Source organism: Malaclemys terrapin, chromosome 1 (assembly GCF_027887155.1).
Source record: "Malaclemys terrapin pileata isolate rMalTer1 chromosome 1, rMalTer1.hap1, whole genome shotgun sequence".
Taxonomy (NCBI): Eukaryota; Metazoa; Chordata; order Testudines; family Emydidae; genus Malaclemys; species Malaclemys terrapin.
In genome coordinates this window covers 185,009,800-185,032,685 of record NC_071505.1, presented here as the reverse complement: position 1 = coordinate 185,032,685, position 22,886 = coordinate 185,009,800, and the positions used below count along the sequence as shown (strand labels likewise).

The window sequence follows — 22,886 nt, the reverse complement described above, 5'->3', positions numbered from 1 at the left end:
TTGATATAATTTAAAACCAGACCTAGCAATTGGGGTGCACCAGACTTTTGGAAGGAACATGGGAGGATGGATGAGGGGAAGCAGTAAGAAGGACATACATTTACTTATGACTGTCATTTTGAGTTGGGTAGACCCAATCTCTCACTTTGCTGCTCAGCATAGACTTCTGATTAGGGCACAACAGACAGCCCATTCAAACTGAGATGGGAAATACTTAGGGTTTTTTCCCCTCAAGTATTTCAGCCTGAATTGAGAGTTGATTAGGTGTGTTAATTTTGTGTATTAATTTTAAACAGCTCAAATTTTCCGATTGCCACATGTTGAAGTGCCAAATGGTGAAGGTGCAGGCTAGTTCCTAATTATATTTCTAAACCAGTTCATCTAGTCTGTGGTACCTCCTTGAAACACCTGTCTTCTGCAGTCCAAGGTAAAGGTTATCCAGGCATTACAGCAGTACCATGACTATACCTTTATTCTTCTAGCTTCTTAGTCCCATTTAACTATCTGTACATTTCTCATCAGCAAAATAGCTCTTAACTATTCCATCCTGGTAAAACACCTTATTATTATTATTTTTTTAAAGTATCAGGACCTTCATTCTGGATGTACAGAAAAACATACGTCATTCTTCAAACCAAGAGAGAGAAAAATGATTAGACATAAAGTATTTTTATTCAAAGTACAGATACGCTTACAGTGCATATTCTCAATCTCAGGTGAACTAAGCAGTATTAATTAGGGCTGCCAAGCGATTAAAAAAATTAATCATGATTAATCACACTGTTAATAATGGAATACCATTTATTTAAATATTTTTGGATGTTTTCTACATTTTCAAATATATTAATTTCAATTACAGCACAGAATACAAATTGTACAGTGCTCACTTTCTATTTATTTTTTAATATAAATATTTGCACTGTAAAAAAACAAAAGAAATAGTATATTTCAAGTCACCTAATACAAGTACTCTAGTGCAATCTCTTTATCATATAAGTTGAACTTACAAATGTCGAATTAGGTACAAAAAAATAACTACATTAAAAAATAAAACAATGTAAAACTTTAGAGCCTACAGGTCCACTTAATCCTATCTCAGCCAGTCGCTCAGACAAACAAGTTTGGTTACATTTGTAGAACTTTATATTAAACTGTATTGAAATGCATATTGTTTGCTTGCACCCAGTTTACCAAGTGATCCAGATTGTTCTGTATCCATGACCTGTCATTTTAATTATTTAGCCACCTTATGTCATCTGCAAACTTTATCAGTGATTTTGTTTTCTTCCACATTATTGATTTAAAAAAATGAATATATAGTGTGCTATGAAATGCCACAAATTTGATTAGCATACTGTAGCACAGATCAGTGAACAAGAGGTAGGGGCTTATAATAATCCTGTAAGTAGTGCAGATTTCTGTTTTTTAAAAAAAAAAATTGTTTTCAGAAAACATTTTTTTTCCCCTGCAAATCAAATATTTTTTTATCAAAAACAGTTCATGAAAACCAAAAATTTTCCAGTTTGTTTTTTATTTAAAAAAAAGGGGGGGGGCAGTTTTTCATGGGGAAATTTAGGAGAAAAAAATTCCTTTTAAATATAAGTGTTTGCTTATAATTTTTCCCCCTGAATAGTTCTGCTGAAACCGCTGAGGATTACTTGTGTGGCGTGTGCAAGATTTGTTCCTGTGTACAAAAGAGACATGCATTTATTTGTTTTACTCTGGCCCCAATTATTTGACATCTATACAATTACTCTTGGCAATAATGTTAAACACAAGCATAGATGTCAAACAATTGGGGCCTATATGACCAAATGTCACCAGGCTTATATTATTTACAGCTGAATTTAACTGGATACAAATTGCATTAAATAGAATGAAGTTTAAAAAATAAATACCAAGATTAAAGAAAACTTGCACATATAGTTTACAGTTTGTCAGCTTTTGATTGCCAGATGTCTTTTTTATGTCTTTGCTTAACTTTTATTCTTAGTGTATTTAAATGTTGTTTTGCTGTACAGTAATTCAGGGGATTGAGAGCATTTAGAGCTATGTCTTTTGTTTACCTGCCGCGTCCACAGGTTTGGCCGATCGCGGCTCCTGGCCAATGGGGGCTGCAGGAAGCGGCACGGGCCGAGGGACGTGCTGGCCGCCCTTCCTGCAGCCCCCATTGATCTGGAGCGGCGAACCACGGCCAGTGGGAAGCCACGATCGACCGAACCTGCAGATGCGGCAGGTAAACAAACCGGCCTGACCCGCCAGGGGCTTTCCCTGAACAAGCAGCAGCCCTAGTTTGAGAACCACTGGACTAGTCCATGGTATTTGGTTCAGTAAAAAGTATATTGCCAACAGCTTAAACAGGTCATATCTGTGCTGAAACTAGTTCAACCATCTTTCCTCTTATTCATGAGGTCCATGGATCCATGACACTGGGTACTCTGTTCTATGCAGCCTGGGAGGCAGATCTTACCGGTCAATCAGAGACAGGGGAGGTGAGGCTCCACCTCTAACAAAAGGCCAGCTTTCATCTGCCTCTCCAGCTGCAGGCAGACAGAACAGCTTCTCTCTGCTGCGGAGCAAATTTGAAGAAGCCTTAAAATCTGCAGGCTGTCGGGGTCTGCCTTTATTGGCAGAGAGGATTCCCTTTCTCCTCAGCCTCTGGGACTGTCTGTACCCTGCTCATCATCCATGCGGAGCACTGTGTGGCAGAGACTGCTGAGGCTACATCTGCACTGTGAGCTAGGGGTGCGATTCCCAGCTCGCATAGACATACTCATGCGAGCTCTCATGTGAGCTAGCATACTAAAAATAAGCTGCAATAGTGCACGCTAATGGCCCCGAGTACGTACCCACGAGATTTGGGTGGGTTTGTACTCAGTGTGGCTAGCACAGTGCTACGGCTGCCCATGCTACTGCAGCTACTACTATTTTTAGTGTGCTAGCTCAGATGAGAGCCAGCACGCGTATGTTTACACAAGCTGGGAATCGCACCCCTAGCATATAGTGTCGATGTAGCCAAAGAAAGGGAAAGCCAGTGCTCAGGCATGGACTGGGTTTCCAGCAGCCTCCCTCCCCGAGCAGGAGAGTTTCCAGGGAGCATTGGCAATACCTCGGCAGCAAAATTCCCCAGGGCCTGGCACATGCTATGGCAGCAGCCCCAGGAGTAGCAAGTGATGGCTCCCTACCCACCCCTAACTCCCTCATACATAGGGGGTGAATGTAGGTTGAAGCACAATATCAAAGGGCCAGAGAAACTTCCCACCTTGCCAATGGACCCTTGGCTCACTGCCACGACTGAATGTGAAGCACCTGCCCAGCCCCTCTCCTGTACTTCTGCAGTGGCAGGGAGCTATTGACAGCGATCCAGAGACTGAACAAGGAGGAGAGTCTAGTAAGGGGCCATTGGGCCCATCCCCTCCTGCTGTACAGCAAGCCCCATTTCAGCCCCGCAGTGATTCAGGGCTGCGCCCTACCAGCACTGTTTCCCAGTGCAGCAAACAGGCCAAAGACTCGCCGTTGAATGTCCAGGTTTGGAGCCTGGTTCCCCTGGGGTGGAGTTGACCTATCTCCAGGCCAGGTCCAGGAATTTCCTTTAAAGTGAGGGATACAGGGGAGCCTCCTTCTGGAGCCATTTCAGCACAAACCTCCAGTCAGAACCTCCACATTTTCAGGGCCAGACACCTGATCAAAAGAATAACCAATCACATGGTTCTCTCCCCCAGCCCTCCTGGACTATCATTCTGAAATTCCTCTCTCCTGAGCAGGAGGATCAAAGGAAGACATAAGAAAAGAAGTCTTTCAAATGTTCAGACTTCTCTAGTTGTCCCAACATAAGGAAAAAAATAAAAGCTCTCAGCCCCCTTCATCTTCTGAAGTGTCTGATTCAAGGGATTCCACTAGGAGGTGCTCTAAAAGTCAGAGTGAAATCTGTTTTCCCTCAAGCTGCATAAATCTGCAGAGTGCTGCAGGGCAGATATCCACAGCACCTCATTCCCCCGCTCATCTTCATGGCATGCAGCATGGGGTATAATCCATCAGCATCTGTGTCCCCTGGTCACCTTCATGGAGTGCAGCATGTGAAATCAATGCTGGAAAGACCAGGCCACAGACAAGTGTTGTTTCCTCTTGACATGCACACACAATCTCACAAAAGAAATTCTCCCTGCTTAGAGGAGGAAGACCAACACTCCAAATCAGAGCTAAAGACCCACATAATAAAATATTTTAAAAAAGAGAAAAAAAACAGAAAATAGATTTTAAGGCAAAAGAGTACTAAGTATTCTGAGTTATAAGGTATGCAGATGCCTTAGAGAAGCTGTAGTTATACTCCTCATAAACCCCGTGAGTGTGTAATAGCGTGATAAGGATTTTTCTGCCACACCTAAAAGACTCTGAAAGTATCGGGGCTGTCCTCCTCAGCTGCCACTATGGGTCGCCATATCATAACTATTGGGCTGTCATTCCCAATTCCCCCTAATCTCCCCTCATCCCCCTGGTTACTTTCAGATGCAACGCTAGTGTGGATGAACGGTATTGTGAGGATGTTCTCTTTCAGCCTGTAAATAAATAAATTTCCGTAGTCTAAGGAAGAGTTAGGGTATGCAGACTACCCATCTCATTCTAGATCTGTGAATTAGAGCAACTGAACCTGTCCCTCCCCTTCAGACAAAACAAGGCCACAGAGCAGCTCTTGACATAGTTATCTCAACAGATCCATGAAGAAATCAAAATTCATGATGGAGGTCTTATAATCCACACTAGCTGCCATGAACAAAGGGACTGCAGGACATCAATAGATTTGAAGGATACCTATCTTCATATCCTAATTCGACAGTCTCATAGATGTGTCCTAACTGTCTTTTGAGAGCACAGTGTTACCAACACAAGTTCTTTCCCTTTTGATTTATCAACAGCGCTGCAAGAGTTTATGAAAATGCTGGTAGTGTTAGTAGCAGCTCAGGAAAGAGTCTGTGTCACCCCTGTTTTGGTGACTTCCTTATCCAAGCCTCATCCAGAGTCAGTCATAGACTGTACCATCAAAGCAATAAGTATGCTGCAGAGCCACAGTTTTGTGAGAGCTGTTTAAAAATCTCAATGTATTTCCAGTGTCATGTCCTCTACAGAACACCTTATTGCAAGGAAGTCAGGAGAAGCTAAGAAAACTTATCAAAACAGTCAACTTGTTCATGTACTTCTCTCTCCTGCATTCAGTGGTCTCCCATGTGGATATTCTTACGCCTTGTCTACACTACGCAGTTTTGTCAGCACAAGGCAAGAACTCAGGGCAATCCAATATGATCTCAAGGCTTTGCTTCTGTATCTGGACTTGCCTCATACTGATCACGACTGACAACACTTCAGCCATGTCGTACATCAGCAGAAAGAGAGGAACATGGTTTACAGTTTTTCAAAGAGAAGCTGACCTCCTGATGACTTGGGCAAAGGAGACACTACAGACAAGTCGCTCCCTTCACCTCCAAAGGAAAACTGAATGTTGTGGCTAACTGGCTCAGCAGGCAAAAGTTAGATCATTCAGAATGGGAACTACACCCAGATGTGTTTCATTGCCTGATAAAAGAGAGAGCTGTTTGCCTCCCACCTGAATTACAGAGTATCAGTCTCCTCCACTTGCTGGTGGAATCCCAGAGCCAAGACGACAAAGCCTGTTGCAGAGATGGCCAGAAGGGACTTTTATGTGCCTCCCTTCCCTTTCCTTTTGTAGTATCCTGATGTGTAAAGATCAGGAGAGAAGCAGCACTGGTAGTTGTGGTAGCCCAGTTCTGGTCAGGAGTCCTCAGTTCTCTGACCTCCTTGGCGTGGTCCCAAGACCTCCCGTCAGCCGTCTGTCCAGAAGGGATATGATGATATAAGGGCCAATTATGCATCAGAATCCAGACAATCTAAGCCTAGCTGCCTGGTTCTTGAATAGAGCCTCTTAAGCCAAGTTTATTCAAAGAGGTAATATCCATGATTTTAGTTACCAGAAATAAATCTACTAACTCAGTGTATTCAGGGGCCCGGGGCTCAACCCCCACATCTGCTTCAGTACCACAGTGTCTCAAATTTCTTTAAGATAGACTCAGGCGCTATGCCTGACCCTTTTTTCTTTTTTAAGGAGAGCACTACATCCTCCTGTAATGCATCAAGTTATTTTATGTGATCTTACCTAGTTCTAATTGCCATTACAGGCCCTCCGTTTGAACTACTTGCGAAGGTGCCTCATTACTTTCTAATCATTAAAGTGTTGTTTTTTATAGCAATCTTGTCTGTTCTCAGGGTGTCTGAGTTGTGAGCTCTTTTCCTGGAACTGCATTATTGCATGTTTCATAAGGCCAAAGCGGTAGTCAGAACTGATCAGTCTTCATACTAAAAGATTAACTGCAGGCTCCATAAAGCACAGGAGGTTGTTCTTCCATCCTCCTGTCCAGCTCCATTTTGCTGCAAAGAGAAATTGTGGCATACTTTGGATGTCTGCAGAGCTCTCCAAGTATATATTTACCACACAGCTCAGGTCAGAAAGACACATGCTTTGTGCTTTATTATCCAGTGTCAAAGGAAAGAAGGCTTCAAAATCCTCCGCTTCCAGAAGCGCACAAGTCAAAAAAAGTGAAACTCAGTCTTCCAGAATCAGAGCTCACTCCGTTTGAACTGTAGCAGCTTCATGGGCAGAAAGATCATACACAAAAGAAAATCAGTAAAGCAGCTACCTGGTCATCTGTTCGTACCACCTTCAAATTCTGCAAGCTGGACATCAAGCATCTGGTGCTGCCTTTAGTAGATGGGTGCTCCTTGCTATAGTATCCCAGGCTAGGTCTACACTGGGCAGGGAGATCGATTTAAGATATGCAAATTCAGCTATGCGAATAGCGTAGCTGAATTGGACGTATCCGAGCCGACGTACCCCACTGTGAGGACAGCGGCAAATCGACTGCCACAGCTCCCCCGTCAACGGCTCTTACTCCTACCTGCGCTGGTGGAGTATGTGCGTCGATTCGGGGATTGATTGTCGCGTCCCGACGAGACGTGATAATTTGATCCCCGAGAGATCGATTTCTACCTGCCGATCCAGGCGGGTAGTGAAGACAAGCCACCAGTAACTATTAATAAAGGTTATCCTCTTTCATGTCTGTAAATAACTCTAAATAGTTCTTGCCTTGAATGGATGCTGGTATAAAAATCCTGATGTCATGGATCTGTGGACCTCATTACGAATAAGAATAGGAAAATTTATCCGGGGCTCACCTGCAAATTTCCTTTCTTGGAGTAATGCGGTCCACAGATCCAAGCCACCTGAATGGGCTGTCAGTTGGAAAAAGATACTGAATTCTTAATTGGCACTCAAAGTTTTTTGTTAGATGAATACCTTGATCTGCAGGAGGATTGTTCTATTTAATCTTATTACTTAAGTTTCCTTACTGATAGAGTGCTTAGTGTTTCCCAGGAAGTGTCTCAAGTCATGGTTGGAGCTGCACCTTGACTGCTTCTGATTGACAGGTTTGGTTTGCCTCCATGGCTGCATAGAGTAGAGTACCCAGTGTCCTGGATCTGTGGACCTAATTTATTTCAAGAAAGGAAATTTTCAGATAAAACATGGATAAATTATCCTATTTTATCTTAATCTGTGTCTTGCTACTACTGTTTTAACCAGGCCTCACATCAATAGTTAATTTTAATCATCAGGAAGGCACCTTAGTATGTGGTTAACTTTAACCATGTGCTTACATGTTGTCCTGGATAGGAAAGATTTCCTGAATTGGAGTCCTGAAGTCTACATACACTTTTGTCAATGATTTCAGGATCTTTCTCTCTTTCTCTTTATTTCTTTCTCTTCCAACAAAAACACTTTAAAACTTGACATTTTGTAGATGTTAGTGTTTGTTTTTTTTAATGTACGTATGTACAGTAGCCACATTTCCATTATGGGTTTGACTTATTCAGTGAACTATATCAGAAAAATTCTGCAGTGAGAACATTTCAGTGACATTGCATCATGTCTCAGTCTTATGACCAAGGTATTGTTAATGATGCCATCTGAAATTCAGTTTAAGCTGTCTATATTTGGAGTGGTAAACTTTTGTCCGCTCAAATATTGCCTTTAGTCAACACAGCAAACCAAATTCTTCTGTTGTACCTCTCCCATAGCTCCCGAAACAGCCTGTGTGCTTTTGAGTAGTAGTGTTTACACAACAGTGGCAGCTTGAAACTTACCAGCTTCATGGAATCCCAATTAATGCATTTTGGTACTGCTGTGACAGAACAGGAACATAAGCATGATTGTGCACTCACCTATCGGGGAAAGGAAGTGAGGAGGACTGAAGGGAAGACACACCAGGTTTCAGGGGGTGAAAAGAAGTTTTTTATTTCATTCATAATATTGTCAACTTGATTAAAATTCAGTACTTGCACGCTTAAGGAGATAGAGCAGCAGATTCTGTTGCATTCACTTTATGCAGATGTTTAATAACTGAATATGGAAATTTTAGTGCATTTACAGTGTAAATAGTAAACACTTACTTGTATCTGTTCTGTAGCAGATAAGTTTAAGTGGAACAAAGCCAAGGTCTCACAAATACAGAAATATTGGTAGTAAACTCCACAGCAACATTGTCCATATAGACCCATATTCTTCGCATTTCTTGCTTTGCTTCATATAAATAATGGTCCTAGAAATTGGAGTCAAAAATCCCAAATCCTATCCCTTTTACTATTAAAAGAAATACATCTGATCCAATGTAAAAGAGAAACTGTTCCATATAATATTGGAAATACCGTGATTCCGTCATGGAGATAATATGCAGTCATGTATTTTTTTTCTCTTCCCTTTTTATAGTAGTAATTAATGCAATGCCGTATGCCATGTGATATATAGGATCTTATTCACCCTGTCAGATATGAATGTTCCGCATAACATGCTAATCTTTCAGACTTGAATAAATATCTCCTTCCGAAATTGATCATTTTCTATTGCAAGAGAAAGTAATTGTCCTGGGTTTACATGTAACAAATTTAGATGTAATTTATAATGTGTTTTAAACATACAGTCCAGGATGTGGCTGTACAGTATTTCAATTACAATCGCCTTCAATTGACCATTAGAAGAGAACTGCCCATTCCCATAATCCTATGTTTGATGTTTATACTGCATCCTATGCGTCCCTTCCACTATACATGTGCTACCCCCACATTGCTTGAATTCAAGTAGTGTTAATCGCAGAGCAGCCTAAAAGAGCACAAAAATGTATTGCTACTTATCATTGCCATTTAAATGTTGTGCTTTTAAATTTCAACTTTAATTAAAGATACAGTTCTGACTTTGCTACACCCACGTGTTTCATTTTATCTTAATTAGATTGTAAGTTGTTTGGGCAGGGATCATCTCTTACTCGGTTTGTACAGTGCTGACCAAGATGGGGCCTTGCTCCTGATTGGGTCTCTATGTGCTACCAGAATGCAAGTAATACAAATGATAATTAAACTTAGTATCAATCAGGTGTCTTTAAAACTCCACCCATCATACAAAGGGTTTCCTACTCTGCAAGTTGTATTCCATTCAACACACTGAGTTCCTAACTACAGAAAAAACAAAACAAAAACCTCCCTTTATGGAAGGCAGAATGTTAAGACTCCAGAACTGTATGCTCTTTCAAGTATCTTAATGCACAGCAGTTACAATGAGTTGAGGATAGGTTGGAATAGTTGATGAGATGAGAAGTAAAGGGAAGTTAGTACCACAGTAAATTTTATGTGAGGACCTGGTTGACGGATTACTGATCGTAGGCAGCATTAGAGATGAGTTTTCGCTTCCTTTCAAAAGAAGGGATGGAGAAACTAGATTATCGGGAGGTGAATAGACTGTTCCATATAGCTGGTAAGCAGTGAAGAATTGACACCTGGCAAAGGAGAGCAGCCGGGGCCAGAAATGAGAGAGGAAAAGGGGGAGAGTGTGTATAGGATTGAGGGAGAAATGAGATCGCAGAAGGGGATGGATTGGGATCATGGCAATGACCCTAATTGAGTAGTTCCTTTTAGGGCTGGAATGGCATGACTGTCAGCCCATGTGTGGGTGCAGTAGTATACTGCAGTGTTTGGAACAGACTGGATTTTGAGATGAGCAATTTAAGAAAGTCAGAAAGGAGGGAACAGCAATAATCTAAGCATGCAAATGAATAAGTGATTCAGCAAACTGTCAGTGTGGAGGCAGATGAGGGCTGTATTGGGAAAGTGATAGCTGACATTCAGAAATAAACTTTCCAAATGCAACAATGTTCGGGGAAAAGAGGGCTCCGAGTTTAGGATGAGGCTATGATTAGACTTGGGAAAAGAGGGGAAGTTCAGAGTCTTGAGAGGAGATTGATGGACTGGTCATGCAGTAGGGAACACTGTAACTAAACAGAAAGATGTCCCTTTTGGTGACACTCAGCTGAAGAAAATTAAGCTAAACAGGGATTGATATGTTCAGTTCAAGTGGACATGGAGTCAGGGGTGGGGAGTCAGTCATTTAAGGTTTTAAAAGAGACAGTTGGGTGTCACCACATTCACAATCATAGTTGATAATTATTGGTTATTGTTTTCTTAATGGAGTATAGCTTCTACTTGGGTGAATCATATAACAATATAAATTCATTGTATGAAATAGAACTGATGAATGATAGTTACATAATATACAACAGATGGGGGAAGGCGTGATATTTAACATCACTCTGTGATATCGGTGTCAACACTATTTAATAACACAGTAAAAATGCCTTTGATTGATAACATTTGTTCTCTTTGTATTTTGAACATTAGGTTTATCCTGAATTGCAAATTACCAATGTTGTGGAAGCCAACCAGCCTGTGACAATCCAAAACTGGTGCAAGAGGGGACGGAAGCAGTGCAAGAGTCACCCTCACATTGTGGTTCCCTACAGGTGCTTGGGTGAGTTGTGTAGATTTTTAAATCTGCAATTCTGTTTTCTCTCTACATGTATCTGTTCATTTAAAACTGTCTCCTCCTTGGGAAACGGGGACCACTATGTAATTTTCTCACACCTTCATATTTCTCCTAGCGAGTATTGTCCATTTCAACAGTCCTTTAGACCAGGGGTTCTCACCCTTTTTCTTACTGAGGCCCCCCTCAACATGCTGTAAAAACTCCAGGGCTCAGCGGGACTCGGGGCTCTGTGCTGGGGGGAGGATGGGGGAGCCTTGGGCATAGGCATAATTTGATTTCTTTTCCCGCGTGGTTTCCCGCTCCAGCCCTGGGCCACTCCTGGCTTCGGGTGGTGTCCAGCTTCAGCCCCGCGCTGCTCCTGGCTTCGCTGGGGGTTGGGGGGACAGCTTCAGCCCCTCAGGGGGGCACCAGGGATCTCGGCTTCAGCCCTATGGGAGGCGCCAGGGCACTAGGTTGAAGTTGCGGGGTCCTGTTAATGCCCTGAAAGGGCTCAGCGTTCGCAGCCCCCCAGTTGAGAACCACTGCTTTAGACAATTAGGATATGTGGGGCTATATATATATATATATATATATATATATATATATATATATATATATAATACACACACACACACACTCTCTCTCTCTCTCTCTCTCTCTCGGAGATCTGGTTCTTTCCTTACTGTATCTATAATAGGTATAACTTTTTTCTTTAGTGCTAGATTTTGAACCATTGAATACAATGAGAATGTTTTATCTTTGGGAGCAAGCGAAAGGTCATGCATGCATAGGCTTTAAGATTCTAGAGTCCTGTGTTCCTTTATCCACCAGTAAATCAGAGCTCCAGCATTTCCACGAAATTTTTTTCCCGGCAGCAGCCTTCTAATCCTTTCTGTGACCTTCCTGCATTGAAACAGCATATTGGCTGGAAGTGGTGCTGAGATAAGTGATCACTTTTAATAACTTTTTTTACAAAAGAGGGATAGGGAGAAACAAATCCATGCTGATTCTTGAGGCATCCAGCTCTAATTTTTCAGAAATTCCTCAAATCTCCTGCTATAAAGTAAAAAGGGTTTGAAATAATATCAGGGAATTGTCATGTTAAGGACCATGGTAATTTGGGTTGGGTGTCTTCTAAGTTACATCCAACTTCCAGTTGGAGTTTGCCTTTGTATAAAGACAGTGCAGCTAAAAACTAGTGTATGAACCTTAATTTCCTCCAGAGCAACTATGAACAACTGAAGTTTGACCAATTATTCAGTGAAGGGAATAATGGCAAAAGGACTGTAGTCCTGCAATCCTTTATTTTTTCTGTCAGGAGGTGGAAGAGGTACAGTAGGTGGAGCTTCACCATTTCTTTCCTGGCGTCCAGGTAGTGACCCTACTGATCAATGTCAAAATAAGAACTTTGGCATCATAGTATGTAACTGTTCACTCATTTCTTGTCTGGAAACCTACTCTTCCTATGTGGTGCCAATTTGGAGGAGGGCATGAGCAGGTTTTGTTCTGGTAGACCAGGGTTTAGCTGAAGAAACTATTTTACACTTATACTGCAGTATCGCTTTTCAGACCAAAAGAGCATAGAGTAATTTAACTATAGTCCCTACCACAAATAACAATGGCTCTGATTAAGGATCATGGTGCCAGGAGCCAGAAAAGTTTGTGAAACAATAGGCAGGGGTCATGCAAAATGATGGGATCTAAATTAGCTGGTACCACTCAAGACAGAGATCTTGAAGTTATCGTGGATAATTTATTGAAAAATATCTGCTTAATGTGCAGCAGCAGTCAAAAAGGCTAACAATGTTAGGAACCATTAGGAGAGGCATAGATAATGAGACAGAAAATATCATAATGCCACTACTTACATCCAGGATACCCCCACACCTTGAATACTGTGTGTCGTTCTGTTCTTCCCATCTCAAAAAAAAAAATATATATATATATTAGGATTGGAAAAGGTACAGGGAAGGGCAATAAAAATGATTAGGGGTATGGAACAGTTTTCATCAGAGGAAAGATTAAAAAGACTTGAACTGTTCAGCTTAGAAGAGAGACAACTAAGAATGTGATAGAGGTCTATAAAATCAAGAATGGGGTGGAAAAAATGAAAAAGGAAGTGTTATTTACCCCTTCACATAACACAAGAACCAGGGGTCACCCAATAAAATTATTAGAAAGCAGATTTAAAAGAAACACAATGCACGGTCAATCTGTGGAACTAGTTGCCAGAGGATGTTGTGAAGGCCAAAAGTATAACTGGGTTCAAAAAAGAATTAGATAAGTTCCTAGAGGATAGATCCATCAATGGCTATGAGCCAAGATGGTCAGGGATCCAGCCCATGCTCGCGGTGTCCCCAAACTTCTGATTGCCAAAAGTTGGGATTGGACAACGGGGTGCATCACTCGATAATTCCCCTGTTCTGTTCATTTCCTCTGAAGCATTTGGCCCCAGCCATTGTCGGAAGACAGGATCCTGCGCTGGATGGATCATTGGTCTGACACAGTATGGGCGCTCTTATGTTTTTATATTTTTCTGTGTGTTTGAACAGTGCCTTCCACAATGGGCCCCAGATCTATCTCAGGGCTTCTGTCCCACCTTTTGGATCCTGTTTTTTCCCTCCGTGGTTTCTATTTTTCAGAGGTGAAACACATAAATTAAGAGAATAGGCTGTTGAATTCTAATTAAGAATATGTTCCGTTCTTCTTCGAGTGCTTACTCATGTCCATTCCATTGTACGTATGTGTGTGCTCGCCACATGCACCAATGCTGGAAGTTTTTTTTCCCTCAGTGGTATCCATAAGGGACTGGTTCTGGTGCTCTCTGGAGTGGCGCGCATATACGCCGGTATAACGGGCGCCACTGGCACCCCCCCTCCCTCAATTCCTTCTTCCTGCCAATGACTGTGCTGGAATGTCTCCTTGCCCCGGCAAGCTTTCCTTCTCAACTGTGCCTAATTGTGAATTCTCTTGTATATAGTTCTTAGAAAGTTTGTGTAGTGTATTAATTCCCTTAGTGTATAAGTTAGAAATAGATAGTCCCCTGCGGGACGGGGCATGTTCTGGTCCCAGGGCTTTCAGCCTTGTGACCACTGCAAAAAACCTATGCCAGTCAGTAATCCCCATCAAAGCTGTCTAAAGCGACAAGTGTCACATTTGTAAGAGTTTCAATCCGCAAACCAAAAAGGAGCGGGACGTTCAGCTAAGAGTGCTCTTTATGGAGTCGGCCCTTGCACCTCAGCTTTGGTGCAGATCACACTGCCAGCGCTGGTCGGAGGCTAAAAAGCAAAGAGAGGCCGGGAGAGGGCATTCTCCTACGTCTCGTAAAGGGAAGGAGAGAGCTGGAGGGGAACAAAGACCCGTGCGAGGCAGCTCTTCCCCTCTGGACGGTGGCCACGCTTCAGCACCTGTTGAGCCCCCTTTGTGACCCATCCGCTACCCCAGAAAGCGCCAGAGGCATTCAGCACCTGGCAGTGCCATCCACACCAAAGGCCTTTCAGGCCGCTAAGGACATATGGTCCCTTCCGGTGCTGCCCATGCCAGCCAGTGACATGCTCCGTTCAAGCGGTAAACCCGCTCTGGGACCTTTCCAGCAATCCCCATTGGTGCGGCACCTTTCCCCTATACAGGGAGTGCCCCGCCAGCACTCACCAGAGCAGTGCCACCAGCTTACCTGTCAGAGTTCCTGGCATTGTTCTCCGGACTCTAGACAGCGTTCCCCAGGATCCTGGTGTCCTTTGCTGTATGTCTGGCGCAGACCTGCAGAGGTGCGTTGCCAGTCCCCGGAGTCCCAGCACCAGTCCCTGGAGCAGTGGGGTCAATTTCCAAGCTTGCAACACTGCTCCAGAGAGTCCAGACGCCAATCCTCAGAGTCCCATCACTGGTCTACGGTTTGCTCCCAATCTACGGAGTGGCATCGCTCTCAAAGTGTGAGGCATTGATTGCTGAGGTACCATCACTGATCCTCTGAATGATGACGCTGGTCACTGGAGGCTTGGCACTGGGGGACTTTATCCCGGTACAGGTCACTGGTGGAGACCTACGGAGAAGGCAGATGGTATTGGGGTAGACAGGCAGCATCGGTACCATCCTGGTCTCCCAAATGAGTCCTCTCCCACCTTGGACTCAGTGAGTGAGGAGGAAGATCTATCGGCAGGCTAGGGCCACCCACCAGGGGCATCAGCATTCCCATCGGGACCACCAGTGGCCACATGGCCCCAGGGCCGAGAGCTGGCTCCCGGGCAGCTATGGAACTCCTGGGGGTTTTCCTAACCATCGCAGGGGCAATGATCGGTCTCAGGGGAGTTTGAGAAATGGTCGGCGACAGTCTCCCGCCCGCCTCCAGACTGGGAAGCAGAGTCAGACCAAGATCTCCAGGGTAAGCCAGCCCCAGCTAGGGCTCCTCTGGCAGAGGCCATGGAGTTGGCAAACCCGCCTTTACCTGCCTCCTCATCCTCTTTGCCTGATGAGGCAATTGAGGGACCTTCCCACATGGTCCCTCAGGATGATATAAAAGTTCACCAGGAGTTTCTTAAGAGGGTGGCTTCGAACCTGGGGTTAGAGGCTGAGGATAGCCTCGAGGGGGAAGGGATAGCTCAGTGGTTTGAGCATTGGCCTGCTAAACCCAGGGTTGTGAGTTCAATCCTTAAGGGGGCCATTTAGGGGTTTGGGAATTTAGTTGGTCCTGCTTTGAGCAGGGGGTTGGACTAGATGACCTCCTGAGGTCCCTTCCAACCCTGATACTCTATGATTTGGCAGAACCCTCCGACTCCCTATTTGAGGTTTTAAGCGCAGCAGCCCCCTCCAGGGTGGCATTACCCATCCATGTGGGAGTGGCAAAGCTGACCAAAGCCTTGTGGCAAACTCCCTCTTCCCTGCCCCGCATTTTCAAGAGGGCAGGAGAGGAAGTATTACAGTATCTCCCTGCTAAGAGATTTGAATACCTATATACACACCTAGCTCACTGGTGGTAGCAGCAGCCAATGAGTGTGATAGGCAGAGCCAACCAGCATCAACCCCTAAGAATAAAGAGGTGAAGAGGCTCGATCTCTTTGGCAGAAAAAATTATTCTATGGCCAGCCTCCAGTTAAGAGTGGCCAACCATCAGGCCCTACTTGGTCACTACGATTTTAACATTTGGCAGTCCATGGCCAAGTTCTGACCATGATCCGAAGTGCCTTGAAGTTCAGGGATCTTGCAATCTGAGGATTTGGTTTCAGCTCTTCTTAAAATCGTGCGCTACATGAAGTTATATCTGTTCTGTGTACTCTGTGTCAGGCTGTGAAGTTATACTTTAGCAACTCAGTACAGATACTACTGCATAATGTAAACACAGTCACTATATGACTCTGCTTTGGATCACTTTATCCTGACTTACAACCATGTTGTCTTAGTTGAGTCCAGGTTAAAAATGAACCCTTAAGATTTTTTTTTTTTTAATTACTTTCTAAGGAAATTAATTTTCTCTAAAAGCTGCTAATTTAACTTTTAAAAATTGCACTAACTTCCTGTATGTATGTTGGGTATCTTGTGCATCTGCTGCTCTGCCTGGCTGCATGTGTGTCAGCTGCTAAAAATGCAGTATCAGCATTGTGACCATTCTATACTGTTATCTAAGACCCTGGTCCTGCAATGAGCTGCACATAGACAGGCCCCTGAAGAGAGAGGGAGCCCCACTGAAGCCACTGGGAATCCAGACAGGTACAGGAGTAAGAACCTTGTTGCAGGATAGGAGCCTAAATATATCCAGAGAAAACAATACTTTAAATAGAAGCTTTAAATGCTCCCACTTAAGGATCTGCAAAACATATACCATTATAACATACTGAAGTGGTTCTTCAAGAACTATTGTATAGACTTTTTAAACAATATTTTCAGCAAGAAAGACACTTAGACTATGCACTGACTCAGTGTAGTCTATTTCCATTCAGGATTTCTCTCTCCATAGGGGTGAGAAACGTTGTTTGAGTGGCAGAAATATGTTTGTTTTCATGACAAAACATCTTCACTATTCATTTGCATGCCTGTCTTTTAGTTGAGGCCTTCTGGGATATGAGGATGAAGCAAATCACTTTAGCACTTGGCTGCGTTCTTAGTCTCGCTCATGTGAAACTATGCTATATGGCAGTTATGCAGATTGCTTGTAGCAAAGTGTTCTAATAATATTGATCAAATTTATTAGATTACATAGCTCATATTTCCTTTCCTTGAGTTCATGTGACTAAAGAAATAAACAATAAATAATTAAAATGAAATCAAAGTCCATTATCTGAGAAAGCTACACATTCAAGCTGTGACTACTTAAATTTTTGCCATGGGGGAAATAAGAAAATTTAACCCGATGAAGAAAAATGTTATTGCTTTTGCTTACTTTCAGTTGTGAAGCAACGCCTTTGTGCTGGGTTTCCCACAGTGTTTATAAAATTGCATCACATAAAGTTGAGTGATCTCATGCGACGAATGCATTTCACTTTCAAGAATCTAATTTTATCATGTGTCTAGTGTATGCTGCCTTGGGCACATGGGATTATTTTAGGCATTTCAGATTGTGGAGAAAGGGAAGCGTTTCATTAAAGAAAAGATTGTCAGGATCCAGTAAGTGAAGTTTTGCTTGTCTTAGCAAAATATTTTCTTCTGTTGTCTTCTCGTTGTTGGATAATGATGTGTTTCAGAGCCTCTTTATTATTAAAGTTCAGAGCTTCTCTATTTATACCATGCAGCAGAAATCTGGATCTACATTTACAGAGCCAAAAAACCATTCTGAGATTTTTAGATCCGTTTTTTAATAAGGCTCCGGCTGCTGTTATTTGTATACTACAGAAATAACACCCATCATGGATCTTTAGGAGATTAAAGGGCTAAATTATTCTGTATAAGAGACAGAAGAGGGCTGTTTGAGTAGCAGTGTCAGGAGGCAGAATGCCTCCTTTGTGCTTGGTGAAGTATAGTGACCAGCTCGAGTTGCTAGACTGATGATGATGATGAGTGTAGCCAGTGCTTTTCCAGAACTCTCCTGGCATCACTTACCGGTACACATGCCACCCCCAGACTTGAACCCCCTTCATGGATTTTAAGGTCTAAAGGCAACATTATAATCACCTAGCCTGATCTTCATAACACAGGCCAGAAATTTTCATTCAGTGATTCTTGCACCAAGTCCATAACTTCTCATTGAGCTAGAATATCTCTTTTTAAAAATAATATCCAGGATGAAATTTTGGCCCTCTTGAAGTAAAGGGCAAAACTCCTGTTGACTTCAATAGGGACCAGGGTTTTCACCCTGAAAGCAGTGAGTACTGCAGGTAATTCGAGGTTTTGCAATCTCCAGCACCTGTAATCAGAATATGCAAATTATAGCTGCCTTTTGTGTTCATGCACTAAGTGGAAATGGGTAACACTCTTTCTTGCACCCTCTTCTCCTTCTCTACAGGGGCAGGCATATTTTGTCCCAGTAAACTGACTGCATATCGGATCCCTGGATAAAAATGCTGATGTCTCTATTTTGTATATGTATAGAAGAAATTTTATTTACCAGTAATGAAGTCTAGAATGGCCACTCATTATGTACCACAGCCTGGGGGAGAATGGGAAGAGCTAACAGTTTTCATATAATTTGATAAAGTTTCTGCTTTTTGGTATGTCATTTTTCCCATTAAAATTGCGTGAGAAAGTGAAGAGGCTCACCTTGCGTTATTTGTAAATGGATGGATTCTAACTTTGATTGCTGTATTCAAATAACTTTTTTGAAATACCAATATGCACTGCAAGATCACCTATCTCTAACAGACAGCAGAAAAATACACATTTTACTTTAGGATATCAGATAGCTTATTCATATATAAACAACTAGCTTACATAGTAAGTATTCTTTTACTGTTCAGCATTGCAGAAAAAAGCCTGACATCAGATTTGATTTTTGTTTAACAAAAATTGCTTTGATTGTAAATATTTATTAATTTGCCATTCTTATTTCTATGTTTTAAAAAAAATAATTATCACTTAGTTGTGACCAAAAAAAGCGCATGATATTTAACTAAAGCTTTTATGTACATGCTCATAAAATTGTAAGGCATGTGCTTGATGATGCATTTAAACATAGATGTACACAATATACTGAACTCTTGTGGTTTATTTGGTAACCCATTTACAATTTTAAGTTTTTTAAATACACAGAATACATAAAGTCTGCACAATTTTGTGTCCGTGCTTAAGCTTCCATTTTATTTTTCTTTGTCAGCTCAATTTCCACCCAAAAAACACTCCACCCCCATGCACTCACACCCACACATAAGCCTCCCTTCCAAACAGTTAGACGTACTTACACTAGGGTCATCTACTTGATCAGTCAGACAAGATTAACTAAGCTATATAGTTCTTCTAGCTTGCTTCAGTCTCCACTCAGCTGTGTGATTGATGCGGATAAACCTCATCCTGCCTTGTTTTCCTTAAATAAAGAACGCACTAAGCTTCAACCTACCCATCTCTACAATGTTTAGGTTTTGTTACAGGACTGGTTGACAGGAGCGGAGAGGAGAAGAAAGGGATGGCAATTTGACTATTTTGGTGAGGATGCTAAAAATAGAAATACCCCAGATTCTGTGAAAGATGCTACCATTCGTTACAGTAGTTTTGTGAAAGGAACCCTTTCACCTGTATTATTTTCTTCATAAAGGGGAGTATTCCTGCCTAATGCTGATATTAACATTTTTGCTAAGCTATTGGCAGACATATTAAAAACAGTTCTGCCTGAATGAGGCAGACAGCTTTTTTGTAAAATGTGCAAACATTACACTGAAAATAAGGTCTCCTTAAATTACTCCTGGGGGAATTCTATGCCAGCACATTAAAAATACTGTGTACAATATTTTAAATTTCTGCAAAATTCTTCATATTTTATTTGTTAAAATAACACAGTATAATCACTCCAGTTTCAATTATTTTGGTAATTTATTTCAAAATACCCATCAACAAGTATGTTAATAATACATACAAAAACAAAAATGATTCTTCTAGGAGTAGAGAGTTAAAGAAGCCGCTACAACAACCCAGTTCCAGTTGGGGGGTGCTGGATGGGGCTGCATGGGGCCCCCAGAGCCCAGACACCTGCACTCCCCTCCTCACAGAGCCCAGCTGTGGGGCACACCCCTCCAGAGCTCAGCCACGGGGCACCCCCTGACACAAACAGCCCCAGATGCTTTACTCCCTCCAGCTTCTTTACTGTCCCACCGGTGGTGCAACCCTGCCCTTCCTTACCGTTTGCCAGAGCTGGATCTCCAGGGCACACTCCTGTCCCCGGGAGAATGAGGATCAAGCCGGGCAGCCAGAGCATGCAGAGCCTCCATCCTTTCCAGGCTGGGCGCTCCCCTCACTGAGAGCCAGCGGCTCCTACTGGTGGCCAGCGGCCCTGCAGCCCCAATTTGGCGGGGAATTCTGTACAAATTCTGCATTGCGCAGTGGTATAGAATTCCCCCAGGCCTATTAAATGTAGGAGTCTCTTGCTGCAGCAGTGTCTTTTGACACTATCTTCATATGCCAAATGTTAAAAATGTTTCAGTTCTGAGGCATCTTTTCCTGACTCTCAGTCCAGAGCTGCACTGATTGACTCATTGGACTGGATATTTTCCCAGCACCTTGAAACCAGAGTTTCCAACATCTGTGTTCTCTCTACTGAATCATTTGCAGTAAGCTTTTATGGCCTCAGTTCAGCAAGTATGTGCTTAGGTGCATTCCTGTTCAGCAAAATACTTAAGCATGTGCTTTAGTCACGTGCTTAAAGCTAAGCATGTGTTTAAATACTTCCCTGAAGTGTTGTGTGTAGCCTCTGTCATAGAAAAATAAATGGTAATTGACAGGTAAATGTACATTCATGTATGATTAAGAATAAATATAAACTTTTATTAAATTTTTATATAATGGAAATACAAAGGAAAAAGAGACATGTATATGATTTATAGTTGATATGTATATGAGTATAATACACATGCCTCTTTTGACATTGAGACAGCTGGTATCTGTAGTAAGATTTACATCACCAAATATTGCAAAACAAGTCACAATCCACAAAACACTCATATCTTGATCCCAGTAGTTGTGAAAATGTGCTGTGAGATACTAAAAGAATTCCTTCCAAGTAAATATTGAAAACTGGATATAGTCCATAGTTATGGCACTGAAATTTGAAAGGGAAAGGATACAATTTATATGCTTGAAGAATAATGGATTGGAGGGTTTCGTGGATATGTGGGAATCCAGTTAATGATTTCTTGAACTAAATTGGATTAAGTCAATATGAATTGCATAATTATAAGTTTGTGTTGTAGTTTATAGTCACACAGCTTATTCAAATATATAAAAGCTGTGTGATGATAAATTTGTTAGTAGGGCTAATATTTTTAGTTGGGATGAATTCTTCCAGTGCCTCAGAATGACTTTCACAGAAACTCTGATGTATGAAGGTTTTTGTGTGTTCTTGCTTTTCTACAATCCTCGATGAGTAAAATATTACTTGCCTACAACCCTTATATTAAGAGAACATTAAGGTCGCAAAGTCCAGTGCTCAAAGTTAAGAAATGCCAGAATTAAGAATGTCTGTGCAAACTTCATGCATATGTATTATGATAGTCTCTAATCACATGATTACATACTATTTTTTCTATGTCCTTGGTCAGATGTGTTTTCCATAATACATAATTACAATGTCAGAGGGCTTTTTCTTGTACAGTGTGCCAAAAACTGTTCACCCATTTCCACTTCAGGTGGAATCATGAGAGATTTTTTATTCAGGTTTTAATTTCCCCTTTCCACTGGAAAATAGTTTGGAATCCTCTTCATGTCCCTAAAGTAAGTACTTTTGCTGCTGTATTCCCGGTGACGGGCAAACTCATTATTACCACAGCCCCCTATGAAGGAATGGCTCCATCCTTCAGGAGCAAATAACCTTTTTCCCCCGTTGTCTCTGCCCTATGTAGTCTTGGACATTGGTGCTGCTGAAAATTATATCACATCTCTTTTCTTGTGCTTATTTTGAGATCATTATCTTACAGTCAAGACAAAAAGCACTGCCACCATTCTTCCTATGCATGAAATCCTATATTACAATTCATTAAAAAAAAAAAAATCCAAGCCAGAATGGTAATACTTCTTGCAGAGAAAATTAACAAGTAGATGAAGCTATGGAAATCACTTCATTACACCCAAAATCATGGATAGATTCATACCAGTATTTCATAGTTGTGCAGAAAATGATGAAATGCTGATTCATAGTCATCACCAGTAAACAACTCAGGAACAACATATTGAAATGTTCAATGGGGTGTGCTTAAGAACTGGAGTTTTGAAAGCTGAAGAAAAATTATTCTTTAGGAGCAATAGATGGAATTTAAGTCTGAGACTCTTGTTCACAATTGAATGCTATTAAGATTGTATTTCTGTAGACTTGTAGGGAGACTTATATGTTACGCTCTGTGTTTTTAAAGCTGTGGCATGTGAATAGAAATGTGCTTTCCTCTATTAAATCTAGCTGTGAAATAAGATTTTTTGTTTGTTTGACTTTGGGACCATTTAACATGTTCATTATTTGATCGCCACTGAACGAGAGTGTCATTTGGAATTTGTATGTGGGAGGGAAACAGAAAATGAACTTTTTGTATGAGTGTCAGGGCCAGGCTTTGGGCGGCTGGCTTGCCCTAGTCAGCTGCTAAGTTGTGATCTGAAGACGAACAGCAGGGTCAGGAGGGAGCTGGGTCAGAATGCCAGGAAGTCAGGGTTGGGCACCAAGTTATAGGCAGCAGACAGATAGCAGGGTTGGAGTCGAGCTAGGTCAGGATACCAGGAAGTCGGGCACCAAGTTATAGACAGCAATTGAATAGCAAAGTCGAGGACAAACCAGGATCAGAAACCAGTCTGAGGTCTGTCGCAAACAGGGTCTGGAGAAGAAGCAGGCAGTCTATGGTGTTTCTCAGACTGTTCCTCGGAT

The 22,886-nt window shown here is 42.0% G+C and overlaps 1 protein-coding gene across 4 annotated transcripts in view; it reads left to right on the top strand.

The window, feature by feature from the left end:
• APP (amyloid beta precursor protein) overlaps positions 1-22,886 on the top strand; it is a 316,779-nt gene that overhangs the window by 108,517 nt on the left and 185,376 nt on the right. For all 4 annotated transcript variants that reach the window (XM_054047642.1, XM_054047629.1, XM_054047622.1 and 1 more), the window contains exon 3: positions 10,789-10,918. In XM_054047642.1, the coding sequence (XP_053903617.1) occupies positions 10,789-10,918 (130 nt within the window). The remainder of the gene's footprint in view (positions 1-10,788; positions 10,919-22,886) is intronic.